Here is a 12756-nt window from a genome sequence, read left to right as displayed (position 1 = left end):
GTTCAGTTCTAGTTCAGTTCTAGTTCAGTTCTAGTTCAGTTCTAGTTCAGTTCTAGTTCAGTTCTAGTTCAGTTCTAGTTCAGTTCTAGTTCAGTTCTAGTTCAGTTCTAGTTCAGTTCTAGTTCAGTTCTAGTTCAGTTCTAGTTCAGTTCTAGTTCAGTTCTAGTTCAGTTTTAGTTCAGTTCTAGTTCAGTTTTGGTTCAGTTCTAGTTCAGTTCTAGTTCAGTTCTAGTTCAGTTCTAGTTCAGTTCTAGTTCAGTTCTAGTTCAGTTCTAGTTCAGTTCTAGTTCAGTTCTAGTTCAGTTCTAGTTCAGTTCTAGTTCAGTTCTAGTTCAGTTCAGTTCTAGTTCAGTTGTAGTTCAGTTCTAGTTCTAGTTCTAGTTCAGTTCTAGTTCAGTTCTAGTTCAGTTCTAGTTCAGTTCTAGTTCAGTTCTAGTTTAGTTCAAGTTCAGTTCTAGTTCAGTTCTAGTTCAGTTCTAGTTCAGTTCTAGTTCAGTTCTAGTTCAGTTCTAGTTCAGTTCTAGTTCAGTTCTAGTTCAGTTCTAGTTCAGTTCTAGTTCAGTTCTAGTTCAGTTCTAGTTCAGTTCTAGTTTTAGTTCAGTTCAGTTCTAGTTCAGTTCTAGTTTAGATCTAGTTCAGTTCTAGTTCAGTTCTAGTTCAGTTTCTAGTTCTAGTTCAGTTCTAGTTCAGTTCTAGTTCAGTTCTAGTTCAGTTCAAGTTCAGTTCTAGTTCAGTTCTAGTTCAGTTCTAGTTCAGTTCTAGTTCAGTTCTAGTTCAGTTCTAGTTCAGTTCTACTTCAATTGTAGTTAATTTCAGTCATAGTTGAGTTCTCGTTCATTTGTAGTTCAGATCTAGTTGAGTTCTATTTAATTTTAATTTTAACGCTTAAATTAATTGACAGCGTCTCTTACATATATTTTGATATAAAAGAAAAATAATTATAACACTTAAAAAACAATTGTGTTAAAATATTTCCTTTTAAAACAAATACATAAATTTTCCTCAAATGCTGCATCTATTATTAACAGTTTTAATCTCGTGTTGCTACATTCATCTCAACACAGCCGATATGTTAGCTGAAGAAGGACAATTTCCCTTTGAAGTGTCCATTGCCTATAAGTATCAGGATATATGTGGCGGTGCTATCATTTCAACACATGCTATTGTCACAGCAGCACATTGTATTAATTACATAGAACCTAATGATTTACAAGTTTTTGTTGGTGTACACAATTTTTTAATATTTCCACGTGGACATATACATGAAGTTGCTACCACTAAAATACATCCTGAATATGAGCCGACAACAAGAGATTATGATGTGGCTCTAGTTAAACTTAAAGAAGCCTTAGAACTAAATACCAATGTAGGCATCATTCCAATTTCATCGACAAGTCATGTTTATTATGGTGGTAAACTGGGTACGCTTGTTTATTGGGAAATTGAAAACGGTTCTAGTCTTTTATATACCCAGACCGAGCTGTGGGCCGAAAGAGATGTACGCCAGCAAATGCACTTGGTGATTTTGCCGTAGACCTTTATGATAACGACCTGCCTCCATCCAGTCTAGCAGTAATTTGTGCTGGTATACCAGCCGGACTGTGTATAGGAGATGATGCTGGTTCTTTGATTGTGGACAAGGAGCTGTGGGGTATAGTGTCGATGAATTTTGAATGTGATTCTAAAGATAAACCTTTGATTATGACGAACTTAGCATTTGTCAAGAGTGGATAGATGATAATTATTTAAACTAATATGTAAAATGCGGTAGTATTTAAGATAAGAATCAAATCTGAACAATAGTTGAATAAGAACTGTAATAAAATTGATTGGTTATGTATGTAGTATAATTGATTCTGAAATTGAAACATAATAAAGGGAGAACTAAACTGTAATAGAACTAAAACTGAACAAGAATCAAGGTAGAGCGCGAACAAAACTGAACTAGAACTGATCTAGACCTGAACTAGAACTGATCTAGACCTGAACTAAAACTGATCTAGACCTGAACTAGAACTGAAGTAGAACTGAACTAGATCTGAACTAGAACGGAACTAGAACTGAACTAGAACTGAACTAGAATTGAACTAGAATTGGAACTAGACTGAACTAGAACTGACTGAACTAGAACTGAACTAGAACTGAACTAGAACTGAACTAGAACTGAACTAGAACTGAACTAGAACTGAACTAGAACTGAACTAGAACTGAACTAGAACTGAACTAGAACTGAACTAGAACTGAACTAGAACTGAACTAGAACTGAACTAGAACTGAACTAGAACTGAACTAGAACTGAACTAGAACTGAACTAGAACTGAACTAGAACTGAACTAGAACTGAACTAGAACTGAACTAGAACTGAACTAGAACTGAACTAGAAACTGAACTAGAAACTGAACTAGAACTGAACTAGAACTGAACTAGAACTGAACTAGAACTGAACTAGAACTGAACTAGAACTGAACTAGAACTGAACTAGAACTGAACTAGAACTGAACTAGAACTGAAACTAGAACTGAACTAGAACTGAACTAGAACTGAACTAGAACTGAACTAGAACTGAACTAGAACTGAACTAGAACTGAACTAGAACTGAACTGGAACCTGAACTAGAACTGAAGAAAACGAACTAGAAACTGAACTAGGACTGAACTAGAACTGAACTAGAACTGAACTAGAACTGAATTAGAACTGAACTAGAACTGAATTAGAACTGAAGTAGAACTGAATTACAACTGAACTAGAACTGATCTAATTAAATAGAACCAGAAGACTTAAAGGTAACTACTTGCACCGGAATCATGTATAACCGATCAATTTGGAAACTATATTGTTAACGAAGAACTATGGGTCTTAGAATCATGGTATCTAGCATGTGCTTCCGTTTATAAACTTTTGCTTTAATATGCATATATTTTTAGATAAATATATTTTTTTTATATCCGAAATAAATTATAATTTCAATGGTTAAATTAATGTCTTAAACGCCTATTATACTCCTAGAAAATATAACATATTTAAACCCACATTTCGAATATTTTATTTCAAATCAAATTTAAAAGTTAAGTCAGATGTTGCAATTTCTCCTAACACTCATAATTTCAAGTAGTTATTTTCACCTGAATAGCGCCGCCATTAATTTTGCTGAGGATGAACAATTTCCCTTTGAAGTGGTCATAGAGACAGATGGCCTCGATATTTGTGGTGGTGCTATCATTCGAAATATACAATTATAACAGCAGCACATTGTATCGATGTCTTAGAATCGAATTATTTAAAGATAATTGCCGGGAGGCACAATTTCGAAGTTGCACCAGTTGAACATGAAGTAGATGCTACTGCTTTACATCCCTTATATAATGAAAGGAATAGAGAATTTGATGTAGCTCTAATAAAACTATTGCAACCGTTAGATCTGAGTGTCTCCAATGTGGACTTAATTGAAATTACAACATCAAGTTATCCATTTGATTGCTGGTACAAAAGGAACTCTAGTTTATTGGGAACTAGGTCAAGGTTCAATGCTATATTATGCAGAGGTCGAATTGTGGCAACAAGATATTTGTTTAAATTTTGCCACCGAAAATTATAGCGATATGCCTCCAGCAAGTAATGCGATAATTTGTACTAGCATACCAGAAGGTTCGTGTATACCCGATCAAGCTGGTTCTTTGATTGTAAACGATCAGCTTTGGGGTTTAGTGTCCTGGCATTTAGACTGTGATTCGAATATAAACCGTTGGTTTTCACTAATCTAGTGTTTGTTAAAACAATGGATAGATGATAATACTAGGCATAATTAAATTAACGTATTGTAGGAGTAATAAAATAAATAAAAATAACATAGTGTTTATCACTTAAAATAAAAAAAAAACCGATGATATTTGAAACTATAATAATAGTAGTGAATTAGAACAAACTTATCTAGAACTGAACTAGAACTAGAACTGCACTAGAAATAGAACTGAACTAGAAACTAGACTGAACTAGCAACTGAACTAGAACTGAACTAGAACTGAACTAGAAATGAACTAGAACTGAACTAGAAACTGAACTAGAACTGAACTAGAACTGAACTAGAACTGAACTAGAACTGAACTAGAACTACGAGAACTGAACGAGACTGAACTAGAACTGAACTAGAACTGTAACTAGAAACTGAACTAGAACTGAACTAGAACTGAACGAGAACTGAACTAGACTGAAATCAGAACTGAAACTAGAACTGAACTAGAACTGAACTAGAACTGAACTAGAACTGAACTAGAACTGAACTAGAACTGAACTAGAACTGAACTAGAACTGAACTAGAACTGAACTAGAACTGAACTAGAACTGAACTAGAACTGAACTAGAACTGAACTAGAACTGAACTAGAACTGAACTAGAACTGAACTAGAACTGAACTAGAACTGAACTAGAACTGAACTAGAACTGAAGTAGAACTGAACTAGAACTGAACTAGAACTGAACTAGAACTGAACTAGAACTGAACTAGAACTGAACTAGAACTGAACTAGAACTGAACTAGAACTGAACTAGAACTGAACTAGAACTGAACTAGAACTGAACTAGAACTGAACTAGAACTGAACTAGAACTGAACTAGAACTGAACTAGAACTGAACTAGAACTGAACTAGAACTGAACTAGAACTGAACTAGAACTGAACTAGAACTGAACTAGAACTGAACTAGATCTGAACTAGAACTGAACTAGAACTGAACTAAAACTGAACTAGAACTGAACTAGAACTGAACTAGAACTGAACTAGAACTGAACTAGAACTGAACTAGAACTGAACTAGAACTGAACTAGAACTGAACTAGAACTGAACTAGAACTGAACTGAACTAGAACTGAACTAGAACTGAACAAGAACTGAACTAGAACTGAACTAGAACTGAACTAGAACTGAACTAGAACTGAACTAAACTAGAACTAGAACTGAACTAGAACTGAACTAGAACTGGACTAGAACTGGACTAGAATTGAACTAGAACTGAACTAGTCTAACAAGAACTGAACTAGAATTGAACTAGAACTAAACTAGAACTGAACTAGAACTGAACTAGAACTGAACTAGAACTGAACTAGAACTGAACTAGAACTGAACTAGAACTGAACTAGAACTGAACTAGAACTGAACTAGAACTGAACTAGAACTGAACTAGAACTGAACTAGAACTGAACTAGAATTGAACTAGAACTGTACTAGAAATCATCTAGAACTGAAATTTAACTAGAACCTGTAGAACTAAAATTGATTTTGGGTAGACACAATCGTGAGGTGAATGAGCTATGGAGCTTAGAATCATGGAATTAATAATGTGATGTCGAAAAGGTTAGTATATAATTTTAAATAAATATTTATATTTGTACTTTTCCCGAAGTAAATTACAATTTGAATGGTAAATTTAATTTTTTATCGTTTATTACATATTTAAACACACTTTTAACTCATATTTCGAATATTTTGCTACAAATCAAAGCTGAAATTCTAGTTGCAATGTTGCAATTTCTCCTCATAATTTCAAGTTTTTATTTTAACTTGAACAGCGCCGTCATTAATTTAGCTAAAGATGAAGAATTCCCCTTTGAAGTGTTAATAGAGGAAAATAGCCTCGATATTGTGGTGGTGTGCCATCATTTCAAAATTTACAATTATAACAGCAGCACATTGTATCGATATTTTACGACCGATAAATTTATTGGTAACTACTGGTGTAAACAATCATGAATCTTCACCAATTGACCATGAAATAGATGCTACCGTTATACATCCCTTCTATGATCGCAATACAAGAGATTTTGATGTAGCTCTTATAAAACTTCTGCAACCAATCGATCTGAGTGCCTCCAATGTGAACTCTATTGAAATAGCAACATCAAGTTATCCATTTGATGCTGGTACAAAAGGCACTCTAGTGTATTGGGAACTCGGTGAGGGTGCAGGGCTGTATCATACAGAGGTCGAGCTGTGGCCACAGGATTTATGTTTAAATTTTACAACGAAATAAACTTTGAGATGCCTCCAGCAAAGAATGCACTTATTTGTACTAGCATACCAGAAGGTTCATGTATACCCGATCAAGCTGGTTCTCTGATTGTGAACGAAGAGTTATGGGGTTTAGTGTCGTGGCATTTAGACTGCGATTCCGAATATAAACCATTGGTTTTCACTAATTTAGTGTTTGTTAAGCATTGGATAGACGAAAATACTAGGCATAATTAAATTGATTATTATAAATAAATTAAATTAATTGAAAAAAAGCAGTTTTGTCATTAGAATTACAAAAAACGGAACTAGAACAGAACTAGAACAGAACAGAACAGAACTAGAACAGAACTAGAACAGAACTAGAACAGAACTAGAACAGAACTAGAACAGAACTAGAACAGAACTAGAACAGAACTAGAACAGAACTAGAACAGAACGAACAGAACTAGAACAGAACTAGAACAGAACTAGAACAGAACTAGAACAGAACTAGAAGAGAACTAGAACAGAACTAGAACAGAACTAGAACAGAACTAGAACAGAACTAGAACAGAACTAGAAGAACTAGAACAGAACTAGAACATAACTAGAACAGAACTAGAACAGAACTAGAACAGAACTAGAACAGAACTAGAACATAACTAGAACAACTAGAACAGAACTAGAACAGAACTAGAACAGAACTAGAACAGAACTAGAACAGAACTAGAACAGAACTAGAACAGAACTAAAACAGAACTAGAACAGAACTAGAACAGAACTAGAAGAGAACTAGAATAGAACAGAACTAGAACTAGAACTAGAACTAGAACAGAACTAGAACAGAACTAGAACAGAACTAGAACAGAACTAGAACAGAACTAGAACAGAACTAGAACAGAACTAGAACAGAACTAGAACAGAACTAGAAAGAACTAGAACAGAACTAGAACAGAACTAGAACAGAACTAGAACAGAACTAGAACAGAACTAGAACAGAACTAGAACAGAACTAGAACAGAACTAGAACAGAACTAGAACAGAACTAGAACAGAACTAGAACAGAACTAGAACAGAACTAGAACAGAACTAGAACAGAACTAGAACAGAACTAGAACAGAACTAGAACAGAACTAGAACAGAACTAGAACAGAACTAGAACAGAACTAGAACAGAACTAGAACAGAACTAGAACAGAACTAGAACAGAACTAGAACAGAACTAGAACAGAACTAGAACAGAACTAGAACAGAACTAGAACAGAACTAGAATAGAACTAGAACGGAACTAAAACTGAACTAGAACTGAACTAGAACTGAACTAGAACTGAACTAGAACTGAACTAGAACTAAACTAGAACTAAACTAGAACTAAACTAGAACTAAACTAGAACTAAACTAGAACTAAACTAGAACTAAACTAGAACTAAACTAGAACTAAACTAGAACTAAACTAGAACTAAACTAGAACTAAACTAGAACTAAACTAGAACAAAACTAGAACTGAACTAGAACTGAACTGGACATAACCAAACTTTTTTCTTGCCTGATCCTCTCTGTTTTCATCGACATTTACACAAAAATATTTTCAAAACATTCTCACACTTGTACGACATCCGTGTGACACCTTCGTCAGTTTTTTTGTTGACTTTTTAAAAGATTGGTCATTAAATTTAAAACATAATTATATTAAAAAACTTTTGTCAGTATATTAAAAATAAAACATAAAATGACAAGACTACAAAAAAGCATTAAATTTAAAAGAAATATTATGATTACTTGACTCAACCGGTAACAAATTGGTCACACTCATTAAAAAAAAAAAAAACTTAAACTTAATCACACGAAACAAAAAAAAACTGGTAGTTTGGCTCATTTAGTCAAGAACGTAATGACTCGGAATAATTATGGTGTAAATAATACTTTTGTATTTAGAAATGTTAATGTGTGAAAACATGTAGAACTTTAAATCATAAAAAAAAGATTTAAAAAAATATGAAAACAGAATTTGGTCAATGAAGAAGGTAAAAGGAAGGAACGAATAAGAATTGATTCTGAAATGAATTAGAATAGATCAGGAATTAATTGAAAAATTATCTAGAACCAAAGTAGAATTGATTCGTATACATTCAGAACATAACTAGAATTAATCCAGGAATTAATTAGAATTGATCCAGAACTGAATTGTGATTAATCCAGAAGTAATTTCGAACTGAATTAGAGTTGATCAAAAACTGAGTTAGGATTGATGCGGAATGCTATTAGAATTGATATAATTGATTCAGAACTGAATTAGAATTGCTCTAGAACTGAATTAGAATTGATCTAGAATGAAATTAGAATTCAATCTTAATTGATTCAGCACTCAAAAGTGAATAAGAATTTATTCAGGAATGAAATAAAATTGACACAAAATTTCATAGAATCTTTTTAGAACCTTCTAAACTGCCTTCAAATCCTCTTTAAATCTTATTTTAATTTACGTTTGGCTTAATTTTTAATTTTGTTAAACATTATAATATTTGCATTTGTAATTTCTTAATTTCACGCCATTCTAGCGTTTGTCTTTTTCATAAATTAAGTTTGTTAGAAGTTTTCAAAATATTATCTAAATCTGAAAGGCAGAACACAGACGGAAATGAAAAACTGTCATGAAGAAAACCCCAAGGCAGACAAAACATGAAATATTAATGTTTTAGAACAAGTTTGACATTTAATGCACATAAACTAAGAACCAAGACTTTAAAAATATTAAAACAGAGATGTTTTGTTGTCATGATTAAATTTTTAAATATTTTATATTCTTCATGTTCTAATTAATATGCTCTCAATTTGTTAGTTTATTTAATTAAAATTAACACTTTTATGATCTCTAGACTAAAAAAAAATTCATCTTAATAATAATTTTTTATGTTTTCTATTAATAAATAGATATCAATTAATTTCAACTTGCATAAATTAATGCAGTTTTTTTTGTAAATTAATATTGCCGTAAAATAATATTTTTTTAAAATTTTAAAAAAGCTAATATTTAATAATAACACCAATGTCAAGTGGTTGATTCTGTGGTTGCAATTGCGACTGAAATTTAAGAAAAAAATATTGTATGAATATGAGCAATTAATTTTAATAAAATTACATTAAGGCTAGTCTAGTTTTTAAGACAAAATTGCGTTAAAATATTGTTATTTCTTTGACATTTACTTTAATGAACTGACAGTGCCCTTATCCTATTTTTAGGTTAATTTTTAGGCCTTTTGGTTTATTAAGCAGAATATTTTTATGCATTCTTTCATTATACCCTACACCACCGTAATAGGGGAGGGTATTGTTATTTTCATATTTACAATAATTTCTTACTTTTATTAACTTTTCTAATTAGCAAATTAAAATTATTTGTGAATATGTCAAACTAACAATCATTTTATGTTTTAGGACTGTTTTAATAAACACTGCATTTATCAGGGATGGAAAATGCACTATAATAGCAGTTTGTTTTATAATTCTTTAAATTAATTTTTGTATCTGTTTTCCATTTCGAAAGGGAAACTGTAACGAACACTACGAACTAACGAACTAACTAAACGAAAACTAACTAACTACGAACGAACGAACGAAACGAACGAACGAACGAACGAACGAACGAACGAACGAACGAACGAACGAACGAAAAGAACGAAACGAACGAACAACGAACAACGAACGAACGAACGAACGAACGAACGAACGAACGAAGAACGAACGAACGAACGAACGAACGAACGAACGAACGAACGAACGAACGAACGAACGAAACGAACGAACGAAAACGAAACGAACGAACGAACGAAACGAACGAACGAACGAACGAACGAACGAACGAACGAACGAACGAAACGAACGAACGAACAAACGAACGAACGACGAACGAACGAACGAAACGAACGAACGAACGAACGAACAACGAACGAACGAACGAACGAACGAACGAACGAACGAACGAAAACGAACGAACGAACGAACGAACGAACGAACGAACGAACAACGAACGAACGAACGAACGAACGAACGAAACGAACGAACGAACGAACGAACGAACGAACGAACGAACGAACGAACAACGAACGAACGAACGAACGAACGAACGAACGAAACGAACGAACGAACAAGAACGAACGAACGAACGAACGAACGAACGAACGAACGAACGAACGAACGAACGAACGAACGAACGAAACGAACGAACGAAAACGAACGAACGAACGAACGAACGAACGAACGAACGAACGAACGAACGAACGAAACGAGAACGAACGACGAACGAACGAACGAACGAACGAACGAACGAACGAACGAACGAACGAACGAAACGAACGAACGAACGAACGAACGAAACGAACGAACAAAAAACGAACGAACGAACGAACGAACGAACGAACGAACGAACGAACGAACGAACGAACGAACGAACGAACGAAACGAACTAACGAACGACAAACGACGAACGAACTAACGAACGAACGAACGAACGAACGAACGAACGAACGAACTAACGAACTAACGAACGAACGAACGAACGAAAGAACGAAACGACGAACGACGAACGAACGAACTAACGAAACGAACGAACGAACGAACGAACGAAACAAACGAACGAACGAACGAACGAACGAACGAACGAACGAACGAAGAACGAACGAACGAACGAACGAACGAACGAACGAACGAACGAACAAACGAACGAACGAACGAACGAACGAACGAAAACGAACGAAACGAACGAACGAACGAACGAACGAACGAACGAACGAACTAACTAACGAACGAACTAACGAAGAACTAAACTAACGAAACGAACGAAACGAACAAAACTAACGAACGAACTAACGAACAACGAACGAACGAACTAAACTAACGAACGAACGAACGAACGAACTAACGAACTAACGAACGAACTAACGAACGAACGAACGAACGTAACGAACTAACTAACGAACGAACTACTAAGAACGAACTACGAACGAACTAACGAACGAACGAAACTAACGAACTAAACTAACTAACTAACAACTACTAACGAACTAACTAACTAACTAACTACCTAACTAACTAACTAAAACTAACTAACTAACGAACTAAAAACATCTAACTAACTAACTAACTAACTATCTAACTAACTAACTAACTAACTAACTAACAACTAACTAAAACTTACTTACTTACTAAATTTGACAATAATTTACATACAGCTGACTTAGTAAGAACTTGTGCTACCGAACACAATTAGAGTTGATCTGCAATAGTATTTGAATCGAACTGAAGTAGATTCGCTTAAGAACTGAATTAGAATTGATCCAAAATTTAATTGGATAAGAATCGGTTCAAACCCTGATTAAAACTGATGCCAACATAAATTTAAAACTAAAACTAAAACTCGTGTTAACATCCCTGCCATTCAACACAAATTTGCATGCGTGCAAGAAAGCAATAAATAAATAACGGTTTTACTGACAAAGGGAGAGACAGTGTTATGCTTACTCCCCGTTTTGTTTACATTAAAACAGTGAGGCCAACTTTAAGTAAATAAACAATAAAGTGGATCATCACTAAACTGGATTAACACGGGAGAAGAGTTTTCACAATAATTTCAAAGTAAAATTTGTGATTTTCTCTTAATTTCCTCCCTGTTTTCAAACAATTTGATAAAGTTTTGAGACTTAATGATTATGTAGGAAAAGCACTTAGTTGTCAGCACTGCCTAAACATAAACACCCAAGCCCATTGCACAGTAAACATTATAATGTTGCAGTTGGCAACATTTCCTTCTGCTGGACTAATCATCATGGTTTGTCTAACTCACACAATGCGTTTAATTATTGTTGATTTAAGAATTGTCTGTTGTGTGAAATAAATATTTATATAAATATTTATTTATAAAAATATGGGTGGAGTTTAGGTATTAATGATTTTTTTTTTAAATTTTAGTTTGTAGTTGAAAAATAAAACTTTTAAAAAACAACAAAATTTAACAAATTGTTAACATTTTTTATAAATTATTTTAAATAATGTTTACATTTTAATAGCTATTTTTGTATTTATTTGTTTAATTTTTAAAAAAAAAAACTTGTTAATTTTGCGATGACGTATTTGTTATTTATTTCTGCAACTAGTTGGCCATTTAGCGTTTAACAAATTTTATATATAAATATGTGGTTTAATCTTTAAAATCTTTAAGACTTTTAAGTTAGTTGTTTGCTAGATATAAACGCATTAGAAGTCCAAGGTTAACAAAATATTTTTTATAGTAGAAGAAAAAATTGCAGTGATTATAATGTTTGTAATGTTAATAATTGTGTAATTAATGTTATCTCTACGTAATTTACGTAAATAAAGTGTTAACCACTAACTAGAAAAAATTATCTCTAAAGATCTAGACTAACGTAAAAAGGCTTCTTTTAAACCATAAACAAAGGTGTAAAACTAACAATTTTTTCCATAAGCTTTAGTTGCTCAAGTTGGCCACACTTTTTTTTTGGAGCTAAACAACAATCTATTACAGCTGATTTTACTTAATTGCCACTGTCACATTAGATTTAATACAATTTAACAATTTTATGGTTTCAGTATTTTAAAGTTTAATTAAAAAATTCAACAGCAACAATGTTAAGTTAAACGCTAAATAAAAGTGATAAAAATCACAGCTTAAAATGAACAGCAAACAAATTTTAAGAAATGACAAAAATAAATAAAAATCCAAGTTCAATAAACTTTCTAAATAAGGCACGAAGAAACATAAA

At 33.1% G+C, this 12756-nt stretch overlaps 2 protein-coding genes across 2 annotated transcripts; both read left to right on the top strand.

Moving 5' to 3' along the window:
• Positions 1-1069: 1069 nt before the first annotated feature.
• LOC119612307 (anionic trypsin-2-like) lies at positions 1070-1734 on the top strand. The gene is made up of 2 exons (XM_037968070.1): positions 1070-1421; positions 1475-1734. Exons 1-2 carry the CDS (start codon positions 1070-1072, stop codon positions 1732-1734), a joined length of 612 nt encoding a protein of 203 aa, XP_037823998.1.
• A 1865-nt stretch (positions 1735-3599) lies between these two features.
• On the top strand, positions 3600-6236 carry LOC119612303 (trypsin-2-like). Its single transcript, XM_037968067.1, has 3 exons — positions 3600-3741; positions 5678-5973; positions 6030-6236. The coding sequence occupies exons 1-3, from the start codon at positions 3600-3602 to the stop codon at positions 6234-6236; spliced, it is 645 nt and encodes a 214-aa protein (XP_037823995.1).
• The last annotated feature ends 6520 nt before the right edge of the window (positions 6237-12756 follow it).

This window comes from Lucilia sericata, unplaced genomic scaffold (assembly GCF_015586225.1).
Source record: "Lucilia sericata isolate MDLA Ls3-8-SP2 unplaced genomic scaffold, ASM1558622v1 Contig001648F_arrow, whole genome shotgun sequence".
Classification (NCBI taxonomy): Eukaryota; Metazoa; Arthropoda; class Insecta; order Diptera; family Calliphoridae; genus Lucilia; species Lucilia sericata.
This window is presented reverse-complemented; position numbering and strand designations above follow the sequence as displayed.